Genomic DNA, 20,259 nt, shown 5'->3' on the forward strand with positions numbered 1-20,259 from the left:
TGACGGAATTCTGCATGCATTTTTCACCCATGCCTTAGGAACTCTGTCATTTGAACGACTGCATCGTTAGCACACATTTGTTCTGCACTCATGTTATTTTAGCAACTTCACTTAGGGAGTCGATGGATATTGGAACAGTTTAATTTACTACAACAGTAGGGAAGATGTTGGGCATTAATTCCAACACCACTCCACCATTGAAACACCCTAAAGCAAGTAGTTGTAACTACTTGCGTGCAGAACCAATGCATGCTAAAGACGCATTTGTTCTGTTGCTGGCGCTGTGAAGGCACAGCGTGATTCCGGCTTCGTTCTAAATGAGGTTTCACTAGTCTGCTACTGGGTGTGGAAACTGAAACAGAAAGGGCTAGTATGGACAGCTGCATCACTTCCTGTCCCATGGAAGAGTGGCTCCTCCTCCAAGCTGGCTGAAGCATCGTTTTGTATAAACCCGGGTCGGCACACCATTCTGATTCATAGGAACGTACTATGCAAATGAAGCATACCAGAAGAAGTGTCCTTTTGCATCAGCCTACAGGTTATGGGATGAGTTAAATTACCTCTTGCTCCAGGTTCACTTTTTAACTGCACTCCCAATGCTTAGTTTCATTATGCAGAAGTATTAAATTATACGATTTCAGGTGAAATGGGTTCAGGCTTGGCTATTTTAAATGTAAAACTAAGAGTGAGATGACACTCTTGTTTGGAAATATACATTGACAGCAGACACTCTACAGGTCACCATACCACAGAAAGTGAGGACGGACAGAGTACCAAAACAGTTCACCGGTTTCTCAATTAGATTGTAAGAATTTGAACAATACATTGAGGGGGCAGGTGCTGAAGGGAAGAGGGATGCATGCTTTGTTAAGCCACGACAAATAGGGTGATCGACAAGAAGATGTAGTTTGCACAACAATTCCCCAAAAAAGAACGCAAAGAAGACCCACAAGAACTAATCGACTAATACTTCAGGGTTCAAAATGTTGATGTGTGCACTGTGTCGTAGTTAGACCTATCGCCGCCCAGTGAGATCCTTGAATTTGCCACCCGGCGCAGATAAGAGCAGGACAGGGGTGGGTGGGTTTTGGTCAACAGACGACTTGTTCTCGGGGAGGGGGGTGGTATTCGACAGATGACTTGCTCACCTCCGTCACCCCCGCACCTCCCCTAGCTATGCCACTACGCTAATTTAGTTAAAAAAGAAGGCTGAAAAACCAAAGAACAATGGAGCTACATTGTGTTACTTTTGAGCATGGGACAGTATCACCTTAAACAAGTCATCTCACATGGATAGAAGAATAGATACCGATGGAATATGAGGAGCACAAGGCCAATTTAGGTTGGCGGTGGGAAATATCAAGCAGGGAATATTGAATTACTAGAATATCAAAGCCAAGTTATCAAGGGCAGTAATATCGAGTGGCAAGTCTACTAGGTATGTTTGTTTACTATATTCAGCTCCAGTTAGATGTGACTTGGCGATATTGAAGGTATGCAGGTGTGTTTCTTATACAATTAGGACATTAAGATCCGCTGTGTCTCTCTTTAGCTGCTCCTGAACTGGGAACCACTGTAAGCGCTGGATGTGCCTATCACTCCCCTGTCGCTAGCCATTGCTTACCACTGCCCTGCTGAGTGCTCCCTTCTTTTCTTCTTTTGTGGAATTCTTCCCTCTCCAAACAAAGATCTTCACACCACCTTGGTCTAGAATGTGGCAATCCTGTAGAAAGACAAGAGAAACACCAACATGATACCCTCTTCGTAGCTGCTTATGGCACGATGGGTCACAGAAGACATCTACCAGAAAAACGAGGAGACCTGGTAAAATGTATAAAACACAGACTCTAACAGTGCACACAGGAGCTTCCTCAATCATTATCTGCACACAAAGTTCACCATAAGAGACTACCCAACTTAATTAAGAAGCCAATGTCTTCCAGGGTAGGCCTGTCATTGGGCAGGAAAACATGTTGGAATCTTTGTGAACTAAACAGTCTAATTTTGCACATGCTACATCATTTATTCTGATGATATAATATCCAGCTGCTATAAATGGTATGCATTGGGTATGAAAATTACCCCATGGTCCCCAGACTTCGGAGCTGATACACTAACAGTTGATGCAACGCAAACAACAACCAAAGTATCTTTGTCAAAGGGAGAGAGCACAGCAGCACCATATCTACTAAGAAATGGTTCTATATTTATTTCCCAATGTGCTGTCATAATTTAGGCTGCCTTGCAACATGTACACACTTCTGCACCATAGTACAGTTGTGTGTGTGATATCTAACATAGGTTTTTTAAAGGCAGGGTATCCTTTCAGAACAACATTCTATGTTTAGACATAGTTAAAAACGTTTCCAAGTTTGTATGTGAGCTGTACATTATACTCCACATGTAAAGTTCAAAAGTTTGGAGAAACGGTTTCTCCAACATTACACCTGCCTCGATAAGGTCGATTGGTACAAATTGCTACTTTGCGTTACTTTAGGGCTACTTTCCAGTGCAAAACAAGATTTGCTCTTGAAAGTAAATCCAGCACAGCACTTTGTGCAGTTTGTGTTCTTTTAGGATGCAAACCTAGTGCAAAGTGTTAGTAAGTCTGGGGATTCCTGGCCACATATCGTGCTAGCACAACTGGGAACATGATGCAACTAATATGTAATATGAAAAAGGGTGTAGCTTCTAATAATATCAACATAAACTGTAAAGCTAGTTTCATTTTCTAGTGGTCTCTAGCCCCCTTCACTGACTCACCAACCGATTTCTCTTATTTTCTCATCATCATGCCTTGTGCAAAGTGAAAGACTCAAAAGGCCCCTCAGCGTGTCATGTAAGGATCTGTCGTACAAGTCTGGAGAGGCAGGAGCAGGTTTCGGTGTGGCATTACAGAACACTTCTAGTAAAATAGGATCTGAATGAAAATAAAGTTGTAAGAACCCATGCTGTTCAGTAAGTTCAGAACATAGTTTTCTATGTTTTTAGCTTTCTGTTTTGACTGAGCTCTAAATTAAATGGGTGGAATGTTTACATCTTTAAAATAGAACATGTTCATTGACTCAAAGTGAAGGAAACAGCTTCAGTATTGTGACCCGGATCCAAAATTATCCAGCATTTAACCATGAGGCAATAATTTGTTTGCAATAGTTTGCTGCACAAGAAGAAATGGGCAAATGTCATCAATTCTTGAGCTTGCCCACTTCACAACAGTGGCTGGGTTAGAGGACACAGCACAGACCACTGGCTCATTAATAGTGTGGAAAAGGCTGCTTTATTGAAACCGGTGTACATCACAAACCTTTGACCTACGTAGTTCATTTGCCTTACCAAACTACTGTCCTCACAATACTTCACTCTTCCTATAGTATTTTGCCTACCCCCAATTTCCCCCAAAATTACCCCCAAAATTTCCCCCCTCTACCCCTTCAGACTGCTTAACCCACCCGAACAGCAATAACCGATTCAAACATGCCAACCTCTCTGCAAACCGCCAGTGTAACAGCCTCCAGCAACAACTTCTAAATTTATTCAAACTTTTGCTCACCTGTTTGCACAAAGTACATCCCAAGACCCCATACTTGACCCAAAGCTCCAACCTATGGGGTGGGAGGGAGGGTTCACAACGTTTTCCTCTCACCTATCCCACTGTACCAGCAACCGTGACAAACACTTTTAAAATGGTGGCTGGCAGTTCAACCACTTTCCCCTTATATGTAAGCCCCGCCCACTAAAACCACCCAAAGTTGTGCAGAGTTGTATGGACTGTAGCACCTTACCCAACAATCCCAAGTCTGCCACCCCCAAAGCCCCTATTTACCCTACAATACATCGACACAGAGTTTTTGACCCCTTACTTTGTTTCCAGAAGGCAGTGGAAGTTGGAGCTGGTGCTTAGACCCTAACTCCTTTCTTCAGCTTCTGTTCCATCGACTCCTCTTTTCTGAGCTTTAGTTCTGCCTACAACTGTCTCCGCCAACCTTATTTATATGTATTTACACTCCCACCAATCAGGTTCCTTAGGTCGTTAGCTCTGCCCCCTTGTTTTTTAGAAGAATAAAAATGAAAAGGGAGAGAAGATGAACTAGCCTACAGAAAAAAGAAGACAAACTCACAAAAAGTCTGCCATGAGTGGTCGTGCACATTCAGACTAGCCCACATTGTCTCACTAAACCCTTATTTTACTAACGGTATATGTTAGAAAATAACCCATCTATTTCAATACAGTGTTGATAATGTAATCATGTAATGTATTAAACACTTGCTTCCCTTTTTATCTAAAGAACTCACTTCTGTGTTGTTATTTGCATTGGTACAGTGGAGAGCTGGACTCTTTAAACCAAACCTGTAAATCAGGATGGGTCACATAGTTGTTATTGCGTAGGCTTTATTTGCACGGCTTTCTATGTTTATCTCTGTCCTTATGTGATTAACAAAGAGGAGGAATGCCAGTGGGAAGAGGACTTTTACTATCGGAGACTACAGTAAGATAATTGTGCTGTCCTCCAATTTCTGTTACCTCAAACACCCCGAGGAGACGTATTATAATTAGTGTTTAAAGATGAGGGTCCACTAGCTCTGAGAAATTAAGAATTGTGGGGGTAGTTATATTGGCAAGAAGTCACCTAACTGTTTTCAATCAACTTAGAGTCTCAAACATTAACTAGCCAGAGGTAAATTATCCTCCTTTCTTTTCAATGCACACACATCATGCCTGGACTCTGCCATTACCTCATGCTGCAGCAGGTCCTGCGTCAGGGGTTTGGTGGCAATCTCCTGAACCACCAAGTCACCATCTTTTTCATAAACACTGGAGGGGAAAAAACATTACAAAAATAAATACAGGCTGTTTTCAGAATTCATGGCACATGCATCTAGGACAAGAATATCCAGGGCTCATTTTACAGTGGAAAAGGTTTATGGAAAATTACTATGTAGCTAAAGGAGTACATCACCAAATCAGACTTCTCATGGGCATTGGGTCCCTCATCCCACAGTCAAAACTGTTGATGGGACTATGGAAACTTCCTTTGGGCTGGCATCCTGAATGTCCACATTATTCCTTTAAGGCAGCCCTCAAAGCCAAGGTTACACTAACTTCAGGAACTAGCAGACATGGCCTTATTACCCAACCCTAATCTTCTTACTTTTTCTGCCCTTAAAGGCGAGTAGCCTTTTCAATTAGCCTACTTAGTACAAGAATCCTCACTCAAAGGCTCAACAATATATCTCGTTGAGAAATCTGTCATCTCAGATAAATCCCAAACACTTTGAGCCACCTCCCTACGACTGGAAATCCCAATCTCCCAAAAAAGTAAACAACCCTAAAGAAATTATCATCAATATAAAAATAAAATGATAATAACATTCCGTTATTATCATTTTATTTTCTCCTTTCTTTGCTGCTCCTGGAAGTGGGGCAACGCTCCTTCACCTTAGCGAGGAGCTGCCACTACCGCTATTAGGAAACAGAGTGTTAAGGGTATCCCTTCCTAGTAGCCAGTCACACTGGTATGTAGGAATGTTTTGTGACCCGGAATGTGGTCACAAAGCATTCGCAGTTACCACAAACTTCAAGTTGGTGGTAACCCATTCGCAAATGTGCCGGTCTCCCCAAGAGGCCCCCTCTCCTTTGTGAATGCGGGTGTCAATATTTTTTAAGAGCAGACAGCGGTGCTGTTGACCACTGCCTGCTCTGAAAAAAATGAAAAGGTAGCTTTTCGTTTTGATTTTTGAAATCCATCCTGTTGCATAACAAGAAAAAAATGTAGGCCACCATCCCTCTGAGTGCAGGCCATTCCCAATGGGTAGCAAAGTGAAACCTACCTCATGAATTATTAATGAGGTAGGTCTATGTGCGACCCACTGGGATCGCAAAATATGTCTAGGACACATTTGTGTTTGGGTGTTTCCGATTTCCTAATTGCGAATTGTAAAAAATTTCAATTAGAACATCTCAAACTGATTTTAATGTACATCTGACCCCTATTCTCATCTCTATGAGGTCCATACATTCTTGCAAATCTTGTAAGAGTTAAATCGAAATCTTCCTCTTTGAACACCATTTCCAAGAGACATCAACTATGTCAGTGAAAGCTGGCATGTAAGGAGGGTAGTGGGAAGGAGGAAAAAAAAGTTCTTAACAAATAAAATAAAAAAATACTTACTTTTGATCCTGGCGCGACGTCCTCATTGCTTTTGTCCAGGCAAGCAAGCAGGCTCCAACGCATTAGGACCAGGGAGTTGCAGTAACCAATCCTGGCGCTGCTTTCATGCAGCATGCAAGCAGCGCCAGGATTGGAGGAAGCAGCCTCTCTCGCTGCTCCCGCAGGCATTGAAGCCCTATGCAGTCTCTAACCCAGCTGTCTTAGGGCAGCTGGGTTAGAGCGGTTTAAACGATGCATGTCTAGCGGGCCGTCGCAAGATGGACAGACAAAAAGACATGCGTAGTTTAAACCTAAGTGCCCTGCCGATCACTGCTTTCTGCTGCTGCCTGACTGGCAGAAGCAGGAACCAGAAAGCCCCGCTCCGCGTCCTGAAGCTCGGCTCAGGACGGGGTTTGGAAAAATAAAATGGTAATAAATTACGTTTATTGCCATTTTATTTTTCCATATCTGGGGGCAATTTGGTTAGTGGGGCGACGTTCCTCCACCTTAACGGAGGTGCTGCCCCTGAACTATGTGAAGATATCCAAAACTGTGGTCTTCCATCGTACCTTCCTGTCCAAAGTTATAGACTTATTTTATCAGAACTATAGTTAAAAGCTTTTGACTCCCATCAATTGAGGCCTACATATGCCTACACCATACCGACTAGATATCTGTATACATATCTATGTTACACTTTCGTATTTCGGTGTGATGCTTTTTATACCTTTGTGATCCAATGTGGTGTGGTGGCATAAGGCACTCTCTTACCCAAAATGGTCTGGTTCGGGCTACAGAAGAAAGCAAATACTTAACTGCGGTATTGCCCAATTGTAGCCTTCATCATTCACAGTGGGCTTTTTCTCTACATTCCACGAATTGTGATCGTGTCCATGGTTGTGTGAGTGGAGGGTGGTTGGTCACAGATGCCCACTCCCTACATACTAACGTGACCCTGGTATTGAATCTGTTTCCTGGCAATGAAGGTTGACATAACTGAATATACAGTCACATAAATATTATTATCAACAGTTTGGGTTGTTTAATAATTCATCAATTCATGATATTAGCTGTTGGTGAATACATTTTGCCAGAACCTTAAATTCAACCTGTCGCAAGGCCACAGTGGAGAGCCACCCTCAGCTATGAATGAGCTAAGCATGTTACCGGTTTATCAATATTTTATACCGGTTTCTTGATTATTTAAAAAAAAAAAAAGCTCTAAAATGTGCAATTGTATTATTTTTTTTGTTAATGGCAAAAGCCTTCTCAGTCCATCCACAAGACGGTAAACAATCTGCTGTTGTCTAATGCTTTTACCTTTTTGCCAGACCAGTTAATGAGCAAAGATTCTGTTTAAAGGCATCAGTATTATCCGAAGATAAAAAAAAAGAAAAGAGCACGTGGTTACAGTTACCTTAACTAGAAGATGTTGCCCCAGGATTAATCTGCTGCCAGTGTATTAACTCCTGCATTGCTCTAATACTTTTCAGAACCACTGGACACTCATTTGTGACTCTTGTGTGCAAGATGGACAATGGAAAGTGCTTGAATTAAAAAAGAAAAGTGGATGACTATCTTCATGATTGAAGGTGAGCATGTGCAACGCTTTTTTTTGTTAAATGTGTTAGGACCCAAAGTTTTTCTTAAGCACCCACCACTGATGCTGCTGATTGCCGGAGTTTCTGGAAAAGGCTGTGACTGTCTAGTCTTGATTCTTCGTGTTAGAAATGGGATCCCTGGCTGGCCAGGGCTTGCACCAAAGTCAGTCAGAGACCACCATTCCTAAGTCAGGGCAAGGGAGTTACACGCCAAGATAACCCCTACTCGCCCTCTAGGTAACGTGGCGCGAGCAGAAAGGCTAAACTTGGAGGCTATGTAGGTTAAGTGTTTGCGCGCACACCCAGCAACAACACCCAAGGCCCACCACAAAGGAAACTCCACACAAGGTTATATAAAAACAGCCTTTGTATTATACCAAAACATATTAGATAAAAACATACACTTTACAATGTGCCAACAGGCACAGGCAGAATTTACAGGGGATATGTACAAGAGAGGGCCACAGGGACCACTGTCAGGAATAGGCACTTTTAGAACGTAGTACTTGGTAGAATTAGCACTTGTAGGAATAGTAATTAGCACATAGAACACTTGTAGCATCAAATATAAAATTAGAGCACACAACCAGTAACTACTGGTAACAGGTAAGTACCACCTACGCAACCCTAACCACCTTAGGAGAATATCACGCAGGGCACCAGGACCTCACTAGCAACACCTGTACTAGGAGAAAAACAACCACCTAAGTATCACAATACCTGTAGGGGTATAAGCACATTACACATGATGCATCACAACACATTCAGAGGTGTAGGGAAGGAAAACACATGATGCATAAAAACATTCAGAGGTGTCAGAACAATTGCGCAGCACTCACATAAGTCACCACTTGTGACTGTACCCAGGCCAACTGGCCTTGTGAGGGCTAGGATACCCTGTGTCCCAAAGTCAGGGTCCTAAACGGAGCAGCTGCCCACTAAGTGCTGGGCAGCTGTGTAGATACTGAGGGCCAACTTTGGAGCCTTGCAGGCTCTGCGCCACTGACTGGGCCCTCAAGAGCCTCTCTGGGCTCTAAACACAATGTGGAATGCCCCTGGAGCCCTCTGGGCTCTAAAACTAGAAAATGCCCCCTAGAGCCTCCGGGACTCTGGATAAAACTGTGGGGCAAGGTGGGAGCGGCCGGCAGCCTTCTGGGGACGCTCTACCACGCCAGGTGAATGCCCCCTTGAGCCTCCCTGGGCTCTCAAAAACAACTGGGGCGCCTGAGCCCCTCGTGGACTCCTCAACTATTGGAGCCTTTTTCGTTGGAGTCCCGCTCAGGGGACTCGGAACCAAGATCTGCCCTCGGGGGTCCTCGTGGGCCTCGGACGTCGGAGTCCCGCTCGGGGGACTGTCACACAATATGCCCCCAGAGCCTCGTGGGCTCCAACCACCGGAAATTCCCCTGAAGCCCTCGTGGGCTTCACAACAACAATGTGCCCGAGATTGCGCTACTGGGGGGAGGGGGGCAATGTGTCCCGACGGGCCCCCCCCCCTCTCCTCTGCAACACTCACCGGGTCTGGCGGCGGCTGGGGAAGGAGAGCTCCCGCTCCTCGGGACTCTCCGATGCTGCGGCCGGACTCTTCCCTGCTGGGCTCTCTCCTCAGTGCTGGGCTCTCTCCTCAGTGCGGGGCTCTCCCCTCCTCACGGGAGCCCCACAAGCACCGGCAGCCCTGCTCCTCTCGTCCTCACGTCCCCGGGTGGGGCAGGCTCCTGCCTGGGCTTCCGGATGTCCGAACGCCCCGCACCTGGCCTGCCTGACTTCCGGCCGGGCGGCGGCGCCGATACTGGCAAGGCAAAACGCGGCAATGCGCGGGGCAATGCCGGGTGGGCACCGGCTGTGGGGATGCACGCGCTCACGGACCATAAAGCGCCCCCAGGCGCTATGAGAGCAAATAAAGGCTTCCAGGCGCTCGTGATAAGTAGCGGTCCCAAGCTCTATGGGGAACAAATGAAGCACTTCCAGGCACTCGTTATAAGTAAAGCGCTTCCAGGCTCTTTGAAGCAAAATAAAGCGCTTCCAGGCGCTTGGAGAGACACAAGTCCAGGACAAAGGTCAGCCCCAAGGTCCCTCAGCAGAGCAAGGCAGGGGGGGCAAGGCTGGGCCAGGGGCCAGCTCACTGGGCCCTCCAGGCAGGAAGGCAGTCCCAAGTGGCGGTTCCTCCTGGCGCCCAGCAGCAGCCCCCCTCTGGTAGGATCAGGCAAGAACATTTTGTCAGGGGACACAGCCCCTTCTTATACTAGAAAGTCCTTTGTCTCAGGGTGCAGGGTGGGGGAGAAACCAGTCGCAGCTTGTCTGGGAGCACCCTTGATGTGCTCAGCCCCTCACTCTATTCCCTGGCAGGGCTAGGGTCATCAGTCGCACCACAGGGGGCGGAGCCAGCATTGTGTGGGGAAAGCCCAGCCCTATTTAGGACCCAGGTGCACCCCTCCCCAGCCATCAGCATGCTAATCTCCACACTCACCACCGGGCAGACCATCCAGACTCCTGGAGCCAGGCTCACCAGTCAGCTCCAGCCAATCACGTGCCAGCACACTCACTGCACATGCACACCCATGTCTAGAAGCGGCACTTCCACACTAGACACAGTCACGCCACACATATCATTGCCCAGCATTCAATCACACGAGTCCGCACATACCAAACTTGAGCCTGCACACCTCACGCATCAGAAACTACCAGGGACACAGACATGTCACATGCATTCCTATGGGAGGGCAGGCCAACCTTACTCCACGCACTCAGAGTGCGCACGCACTTTCCACTGGGACACAGTGAAAGTGCGCAGAAACCAAAAATCACTACCACCAATTCACATTCAAAAAGCAAAAAGTTTAGGGGTGAACCTGCCAGTAGGGCCAAGTCCAACACCTCGTCTTGCCGCTTTTATTTCCATCAATTCCTGTCTCTGTATCTCTTTTTTTTCATCCATGCTGTCACCATTTGTCATTTCTTTCTATCTCTCTCTTGCTCCAAGTCAAAATGTATTATTGAAAAATATGCTGCGGACCCAAAAAATGAGCGCCGGTGTCTACAACCAGCAACCGCAGGCACAAATTAAGGACTGAACCTGCCATTAAGATCAAATGGGGGCAGGTTTAATTTAAAGGAGCTTGTAGAGCGCCTGGTGACGCCTCCCGGCGTGTCCCCGCGCTGTGGAGAGAGTGTAAGAGAGAGTAGAGGAAGACTCATCACCAAGTAAAAAGGCAGGTTTTTAGTTTCTTTCTAAACAGGATTTCATTGTTCTCCATCCTGATATCCGCAGGAAGAAGGTTCCATTTCCTGGCCGCCAAAGTCCGGAAGGACTTGCCTCCCATTCTGGCCTTTTTGGGGCATGTGGTTCTGAGCAGACCCATACCTTTAGACCTAAGCGATCTGCTCGGTTCATAGACAGTAGCCAAATCAGACATGTAGGCCGGTGCTCTGTGATGAATTATTTTATGGCACCACAGCATAGCTTTAAAATCAATCCTCTTCCTGATGGGCAGCCAATGAAGGGCTACAAGAGAGGGGTGAGATGGAGCTCGCCGAGGGAGTCTTAAGACCAGGCGAGCTGCCGAATTTTGTAGCACCTGAAGCTTTTTAATATTTTTCTCAGATGTACCCATGAGCAGCACGTTTCCGTAATCAATACGGGACGTTATAAGTGCTTGCGTCATGGTACGCCTGGAATCAATAGGTAACAGGTCAAGGGTACGGTTCAGGGTTTTCATTACCCCAAAGCATTTGCCCACCGTTTTTCTTATGTGGCTGTCAAAGGACAGTTTATTGTCCACCCAAACACCCAGGTTCTTCGCCTCTCGGGATGGGGAGGGCAAAGGACCAAGGCAGCTGGGCCACCACTCATTTGTCCATTTAGCCTCATTGCCTCCCATGATGAGGACCTCCGTCTTAGTCCCGTTCAGTTTCAAACAGTGGTCGTTCATCCAAGTGGCAAGTTTAGTCATGCAGACATTGAAATTATCAGCTTCCTTGGATGGGGCTTGGGTCAGAGAAATAAGGAGCTGCGTGTCGTCGGCGTAGGAGACAAGCTCCACGCCGAACGATTGCACTATCTCTGCCAGAGGGGCCATATATAGATTAAACAGGGTGGGGCTCAGGGCAGAGCCCTGAGGCACCCCCTGCTCCAGCCTCACCCTGTCGGAGAGAAAGCTCCCCCTTTGGACTTGAAAGCTTCTGTCAAGCAAAAAAGCCTTCAGCCATCCCAGTGCCTTATTGGTGACTCCAGCTTTATTTAGACACTGTAGCAGGATGGAGTGTGCTACAGTGTCAAAAGCGGCACTGAGATCAAGCATGATGAGGGCCATTGTCTTTCCCTCATCTGCTCCCTCACGTAGGGTTTCGGTGGCCCTCAGGAGGGCTGTCTCAGTTGAGAACCCTGATCTAAAACCCGACTGGGAATTATGGAAAACATTATGTGTCTCCAGATGTTCCATCAGTTGGGTGTTAGCGATTTTTTCTGCCAACTTGGCAACATACGGTAGAAGGGATATGGGTCGTAGATTATCCATTACATCCACACTGATGTTGGGCTTTTTCTTAATAGGTAGCACTATAGCCTGTTTCCATACCTCTGGGAGACATGCGGTTGAAAAGGAAGTTAGTAACAAATGCCTCAAATGAGGTTCCAGAACTGAGAAAGCTTCAGCTAGTATTTTAGGAGGAGCCGGATCTCTGGGCGATCCCGACTTAATCTTGGTGCACATCTTAGACAGCACTTCATAAGAGGGGACTTCAAAAGATTTAAGACAGACCGGTGTGTTTACACATTTCTCATTTTCAACAAAAACTGCGGCCGAGGCTCCCTGTTTAGAGAAGCTGGTATAGATTTTACTTATTTTGCCAGCAAAGTATTGAGCTATGTTGTTACATGATTCCACTGAATCATTTTGGATAGAGGAGGACATCTCCACTATGGATATCTCCTTATATATTTGGAATAGTTCCCTAGAGGAGTTGCCAGCTTCCGTAATACGAGTGTGATAGTGCTCAGCTTTTGCAAGGCGGACAGCTTTGTAATATTCTTTCTGTGCAGTTTTATACTGTATTTTTATGTCTGCACAGAATTTATAACGCCAGGCTCTCTCAAGTTTCTTGCAGGCCGTTTTCATAGTCTGTAGATCTTGTCCGAACCAAGGAGCACTTTTCTGAGATCTTCTGGCAATGGGCATGGTACGGCTAGGGGCTGTAATGTCCAGAGCCTTTGTGACAATGTTGTTTAGGCTTTCATTGGCAGCCTCACAGTCAGCTCCTTTCGGAGGACCTTCATCCTTGACGATTTGAGTGAAGGAGTCTAAGGAAAAACTTTTCCATTTCCTGCGTTTATACCGCAGAGACAGCTGCCGAAAGAGCTCAGTTTTTTCCAGTTGGACTGATATGGGAATGATATAATGATCCGACCAGGGAATGGGTATGGGATCAGTAGTCTGCACTCCCAGCCAGTTACCAAAGACGGGGTCTAATAGATGCCCTAGTTGGTGTGAGGGTTCTCTATTTTTGAGGTCAAGTTGAACCGATTGCAGTTCCATACAGATGTCAGCTGCATCTTTATCTAAAGGATCATCAAAGTGAACATTAAGGTCACCCAGAACTAACAGTTTGGATTTCCTTAGAGCAAGATGGGTGACCACCTCCATGAGGGTGGAAGTAAAATCATATAATCTGCCCGGTGGGCGGTATATCAGAATGCCTGATATCGAGTGATTGGGCCCAGTGTTGATACTGAAGATGCCAGCTTCACTATGATCAACCTGAGTGTGTGCAAGGGAGCAGACGAGAGGTGCTTTAGTGATAATGGCGATGCCACCACCTCTGCCGTCCTTTCTATCTAACCTGGATATTGAATATCCGTTAGGTAACGCCTGAACGATGTCCGGATCCGAATATTCATCCAGCCAGGTTTCCGTTAAGAAAAGGATGTCAAGTTTCCGGTCGTCAACCAAGTGGTAAATTTCCAGCGCATGCTTTCGCAGCGATCTACAATTCAGTAGAGCTGCCTTGATGATAGGCCCGGAGTTGGTATCTGGGACTTGGGGGTGGGGATCAAAGCTACACCTCCCGCATTTTGTGAGTGACTGGGCCATCATGGTATGCTTACAGGTAGCATGCGTGTCGGGTTGAAGTGCTAGTAAAGCATGTCTATCATACCTTATAGAGGTTAGTGTCAACCTGCCAGGGTCCGTGGCCCCGCGCCCCGTCCGGCCGCGGACGGGCGCAGACGGGCTGGACTTTGGCTCGACTTCGGCACGCTTCCGGCGCGCCCGCTGCACGCGTCCGCTGCGCGGACGCTGTCCTAAGCACATTTATCCTAAAAGGGGGAGGGGTCGCTAGAGCGCTGAGTTCAGCTCCCAGAGCCCGGATGTTAAAGGCTCCTCCTCGCCCTCCGCATCAATCGTCCATGATTGGACGCGGCGGACCGGGGCGGGAGAGGGAGAGTTAGTGTGCAGGAAGTACAAACAAAGAATTCACCACACTGAGCGTTTTAAAAGTAAAGCCTGGTTGCTATTTAAAAACATTCGCCGTGATAACAGCGCGCACAGTGTCCCTCAAATGCTGCAATTAATAGCGCCGAGTGAAGGGGGCTGCCTCTGCCACCGGCAACACACTGCTCCACAGCGAGCGCGGAATCCCTGCAATTTAAATACCCTCGTCAGTTTCAGCGTCGCTAGAGCGCTGAGTTCAGCTCCCAGAGCCCGGATGTTAAAGGCTCCTCCTCGCCCTCCGCATCAATCGTCCATGATTGGACGCGGCGGACCGGGGCGGGAGAGGGAGAGTTAGTGTGCAGGAAGTACAAACAAAGAATTCACCACACTGAGCGTTTTAAAAGTAAAGCCTGGTTGCTATTTAAAAACATTCGCCGTGATAACAGCGCGCACAGTGTCCCTCAAATGCTGCAATTAATAGCGCCGAGTGAAGGGGGCTGCCTCTGCCACCGGCAACACACTGCTCCACAGCGAGCGCGGAATCCCTGCAATTTAAATACCCTCGTCAGTTTCAGCGTCGCTAGAGCGCTGAGTTCAGCTCCCAGAGCCCGGATGTTAAAGGCTCCTCCTCGCCCTCCGCATCAATCGTCCATGATTGGACGCGGCGGACCGGGGCGGGAGAGGGAGAGTTAGTGTGCAGGAAGTACAAACAAAGAATTCACCACACTGAGCGTTTTAAAAGTAAAGCCTGGTTGCTATTTAAAAACATTCGCCGTGATAACAGCGCGCACAGTGTCCCTCAAATGCTGCAATCAATAGCGCCGAGTGAAGGGGGCTGCCTCTGCCACCGGCAACACACTGCTCCACAGCGAGCGCGGAATCCCTGCAATTTAAATACCCTCGTCAGTTTCAGCGTCGCTAGAGCGCTGAGTTCAGCTCCCAGAGCCCGGATGTTAAAGGCTCCTCCTCGCCCTCCGCATCAATCGTCCATGATTGGACGCGGCGGACCGGGGCGGGAGAGGGAGAGTTAGTGTGCAGGAAGTACAAACAAAGAATTCACCACACTGAGCGTTTTAAAAGTAAAGCCTGGTTGCTATTTAAAAACATTCGCCGTGATAACAGCGCGCACAGTGTCCCTCAAATGCTGCAATTAATAGCGCCGAGTGAAGGGGGCTGCCTCTGCCACCGGCAACACACTGCTCCACAAATATATTGCGAGTTTAAGGAGACCTTTCCCAGGCAATCCTTGTCCCAGAAAGGTCGAGGTCTGTCTCACCTCAAGCGCGCCTCAATAATGAACGTCACGTGCAGCTTGTCTCTGAAATGGCAGCTTGTTAAGTCTTCCAAAGCAGACCTCTGTCCAGCCAGGCTCTCAGCACTCACAATGTTAGCTACTAATTGATCAACAACGTTGAGCCGTCACAGGTTTCTTTTTGTTTTAGCAAGAGATGTGAGAGCCACAACTCACTTTACAAGCCTTGGAAGTCAAGGAGGGCGGGGCAGGGGGAGGGGGGGCAGGACACTTTTACAAATGTAGAATTCAGTCTCTCCAGTGGAATATTGGCTCAACCGAGAGACCTGCTCTGTCATCATAGGCAATAGCAGGTCACACAACATCATTTATCTATTTCTCATAATGGCCATCAGAACTCTGGTTATACTTTGCAGCTCTCTACCCACAGGACACCTTAACAAAGCACAGTCCATTCTAGGGTGCATGGCAAAGGACAGACTGTTTTTTTTGGTCCCCCTCTCTCTCCCCATGTAATAGCTACCCTTCTGTTCCCATGGCACCCAACCACTGGAAGAGCGGAGGGAAACATGTGAGAAACTTGGGAGTCATTTTCGACTCAGACTAGAATCAAATTCAGTGCTATTCACCAATGCACAAAACTTTCTGAAAATATCTCTGCATACGTGCAGTCAGTGGCCACATAGTACATGACCCAAAACTCTGGAATGGTCTTCTCCAGGCTTGAGCGCCCAGCTATGTCACCTACTTTTCTGGAAACTGATGAAAATGTAATTGTTCAGGTAAATACTGCAAAAGGAGACTCCAAGATCCAGGAAAGAGTAATTCCGAAACTTCTACAGTAGAATACTGATACAAACTATATCCAGGGGCTTATTTACAAGCACATGGTGCCACTGGTGTGTCACTTTTTGAGACCCACAGGCGGCGTTGTGCGCATGCCCATATTTACAAGGGAAAACCTTGTTGCTGAGACCAGAGGATTTGTTGGAGCACTGCGTGGAGGCTCCCTTCTTGCTGACTGTCGCCGCTGGATTTCGTGGATCCGAGACTGTGGGGAGGACTCTGCACCTTGCCGGACCCGCTGCACGGGTCCCGCTGCGCCTGCGGTCTCTGTGGGGAGTGGAGCTGAACACCACTCTGTACACCGGCAGGGCTGCGAGCAGCCTAGCAGGGACTCCATTGCCCAGGAGTCCCTGCGTGTCACACCTGTGGCCGCTCTCCCTGCCGGTCACGCCCCCCGACTTCGGTTAAAGCTGCCCCGTGATTGCCACACAGCGGGAAACCTTGTTGCTGAGACCAGAGGATTTGTTGGAGCACTGCGTGGAGGCTCCCTTCTTGCTGACTGTCGCCGCTGGATTTCGTGGATCCGAGACTGTGGGGAGGACTCTGCACCTTGCCGGACCCGCTGCGCGGGTCCTGCGTACTCTGTGGGGAGTGGAGCTGAACACCTTTGAACCACTCTGTACACCGGCAGGGCTGCGAGCAGCCTAGCAGGGACTCCATTGCCCAGGAGTCCCTGCGTGTTACACCTGTGGCCGCTCTCCCTGCCGGTCACTCCCTCTGCCCTGTCCTAGCCCTATTTTACTGGGCGGAGTTACCGCTGCGCAGTAGCGCGCGGGAGCGCCCGGGGCGAAGACCGGGCAAAGAGCGGGCCGTTTGAGGCCGTTCGAGGACTGAGAGGCCTGGGCTGGGCCCCTCCCCTTTCGCCCTTTGTTCTGCCACCGGTACTGTCTCTATTGTACAATATTATTGTTCACACTGTTCGCTTACTTTTGCTGGTTATGTGCACTCGGGTAAGCCGTAGCAGGGCTGCCAAGGGGGGGCTGAAACAAAATGGAACTATGGACGATTTCATTACACGTACAAACATTGCTATAGATAAGGAAATCACCAAATTGCAAACCCGAGTTTCCTTAGATTTGGCGGCTGCCAGAAGATTGTCGCAGGACATTGCTAATTCTAAAAAATCTTCCCTGGGACACATAGCATCTGCTATAACCCCGGAGCGTCCGGCTAATCCGCACTGCGTAATCACGCAGGCGATGTCCATAACACTCCAGATACGCTCCCCCCATCTCCAATTCTGTGCCCCATACACCAGTCTGCTAGTCAGATTTTACCTGTGGCCATTCTTGATCAACCAAATACTATTACACCCCAAACCTTGGAAATTCCCGACCAATCCATATGTATTAGTAACAAAGGTAAACTACACAAAAGGAAACGTAACTCAAGGTCTGCATATTCACGTAAGAAGGCTAAAATTGTTGGGGCACATCAACTTAATGTTGGTAGTCTCCCTGTGACTAGCGCCACAGGAGGGTCTGCTCTATTGTTACAGGTACCCCGAGGAACAGATAACGATGGAGCAGCCCCGGTACCCCCTAAAGATGATACAATAGTAGAGGAAACTGGATCACAACTAGAGGAGCAGAAAGGGAGGGATGGGGAGTTTATAAAAATAGTCTCGGAAACCCTAAAGAAGCTCCTATCTCCCCTGGATTTAAGACTCTCGCGTATTGAGAATCATCTTTTAGAGATGGATAAGAGTATCATAGCTTTGGCAACCCTTGGTTTGCGAGGTCTAGATAACAAAGGTCTCCTAGAGAATAACTTAGTCTCACAGACACCAAACCTTTCCCCTCCAGCACCTAGTATAATACAGCCTGTCCCTAAACCTCGTACTAAGGGATTCGTACACAAAACCACTGATGCTCCGCCAAGGGCGCCAAAGCAATCTAATCCCCAAGCTCTTATACACACTAATGCAGGTGCTCCTCCAAGGCTGAATGCCAGCAATGCTGTCCATCGAACCCCCCAGGGCCCACAAAACAAGAGTCATTTTTGAGGGGGTTATATTGATCACCCCCCTGAGGCCAACCAATACGTGGTGGTGCTGACGGGTGTGCCTGAAATCGAGAATGACCACCACAAAAACCACTGGGAAGACGATGCTAGGAGAGGCATTCCTACGCTCTCCCTAGACCCGATCAAAAAATGGACTCAGAGTGCCATAGACATCAACGCACTCTGTATGGAACACGATCTTAGAGCAACTAACCGCAGATCCAATTCTGATCCCAGGGGAGCACATACCTACAATAGGGTGGGTCACACTTCAAGAATCGATTATATATTGTTGAACCACAAGCTATGGCCGTATCACCAAGATATGGAAGTCCTATTGACTTCCGATAGCGACCATAACCCATTGGCCCTAACCCTCACTCCCCCGTGGCAAGACAGGAATCCAACCACGTCACCACATATATGGAAATCATCCCACGAACTGGTCCCCTCGAACTGTGGCAGGCGATTAAAATGGGCGAAAGTTGCCGCGGACGGGGGAAGGATGGCCCAAGCTAAGACCATAATGACAGCGGTGAAGATGCGATTAGACACATCGGAAATCACTAATCATGAGGTCTTCACGGCCTTCACAGAAACTATTTCAGCTCTAAGTGAGTTGTTCATTGTTCCGCAGAGCAGGGCGAGGTCCACAAACCGAGCCGCAACCAAGGGTAGAGATAAATGGTATTCTCCTGCCTGCCATGCTGCCAAGCGGGAACTCATTCTAGCCGTGAAATCAAAGGACCCAGGCCACATTAGTTTCGCCAGGAAAAGCTATAAAACAGTTCTATCCTTGGCTAGGGAAGCACACGAAACCAATTTCTGGAGAGAACTAATGACTGCGAGTTCCAAAAAGGACTCGAAGGGGTTTTGGGATTTGCTTAGAGCTAGGGACAAACCCGTTGATTTCCAACTGACTTGTAACATCACTGGTGAGGCTTGGTTTGCCCATTTTTCTAAGCTTTATTCCATCCCAATAGGCGCACTACAATCAAATATGGGTCTCTACCTAATTAAGGACCACCTCTTTGGTGCTAAGGAAGTCGAAGGGGTAACCAAGTGCCTTGTAGCCAACAAGGCTGCAGGCCCAGACGGCATCCAAGGTGACTTGATACGGGCCAATCCAGAGGTGTGGAGCATACTTATTGCCTCACTTCTGAATGCGGCCGTGAAGGGTGGCTGCCTTCCTGACTCCTGGAGGGGTGCGGAGGTCGTCCCGATTTTCAAGAAAGGATGTCGGGACGACCCCGCTAACTATCGTCCAATTAGCTTGCTGGATTCCTCCCAGAAGGTAGCCGGCAAAGTAGTCTTAGGCAGGATCTTACAGTGGGCTGAAGAAAATCAAGTATTGTCAGACTTCCAGGCTGGTTTTAGATCAGGAACTGGTACCATTGAACAGACATTCCGCCTACTAATGCTTTATTGGAAAGTGGTCGTATTGGGCAAAGGCAGTCTGTATCTCGCATTTATAGATTTGCGGACTGCCTTTGACCTGGTCCCAAGTGACCAGTTGTGGAATGTCCTAGATGGTTTGGGTATCCCTTCGTATTTACTTGGTTTGCTCATTAAGTTCCATGAAAGTAACTTCGCACAGATCAGGTGGGGAGAGCAGGGGCAAAAAACATCACGCATTCCTGTAGATAGGGGTGTCCGCCAGGGTTGTGTGCTAGCCCCCACTCTGTTCTCACTTTATGTTAATGGAGTGGTGGAGCACCTACTCAAACATCCAGCAGATGCACCCTTCCTGGCTGGCAGAAAAATTCCTACCCTCCTATTTGCAGATGACACCCTCCTGATCTCAAAAACCCCGATAGGCCTCCAAACGTTACTTTCTAGTTTCAAGGAATTCTGTGACTCCAAGGGCCTAGTTATTAATGTAAGCAAAACCAAATTCCTGGTCCTAAACCCCCCTAGGAAAACTGTCATCCCTCCTACCTTAGATTCAGTCCCACTTGAAAGGATAAAGGAGTTTGATTATT

General features: G+C 47.7%; 1 protein-coding gene across 1 annotated transcript in view; it reads right to left on the reverse strand.

Annotated features, from left to right (window-relative positions):
• Positions 1–20,259, reverse strand: part of LOC147684992 (villin-1-like) — a 382,427-nt gene that overhangs the window by 101,679 nt on the left and 260,489 nt on the right. The window contains exons 8-9 of the mRNA XM_086940888.1: positions 4,735–4,813; positions 1,625–1,723 (exon numbers count right to left, since the gene is read on the reverse strand). Of these exons, the coding sequence (XP_086797014.1) occupies positions 1,625–1,723; positions 4,735–4,813 (178 nt within the window). The remainder of the gene's footprint in view (positions 1–1,624; positions 1,724–4,734; positions 4,814–20,259) is intronic.

The sequence above is a fragment of the Lissotriton vulgaris genome, chromosome 10 (genome assembly GCF_964263255.1).
Source record: "Lissotriton vulgaris chromosome 10, aLisVul1.2, whole genome shotgun sequence".
Taxonomy (NCBI): Eukaryota; Metazoa; Chordata; class Amphibia; order Caudata; family Salamandridae; genus Lissotriton; species Lissotriton vulgaris.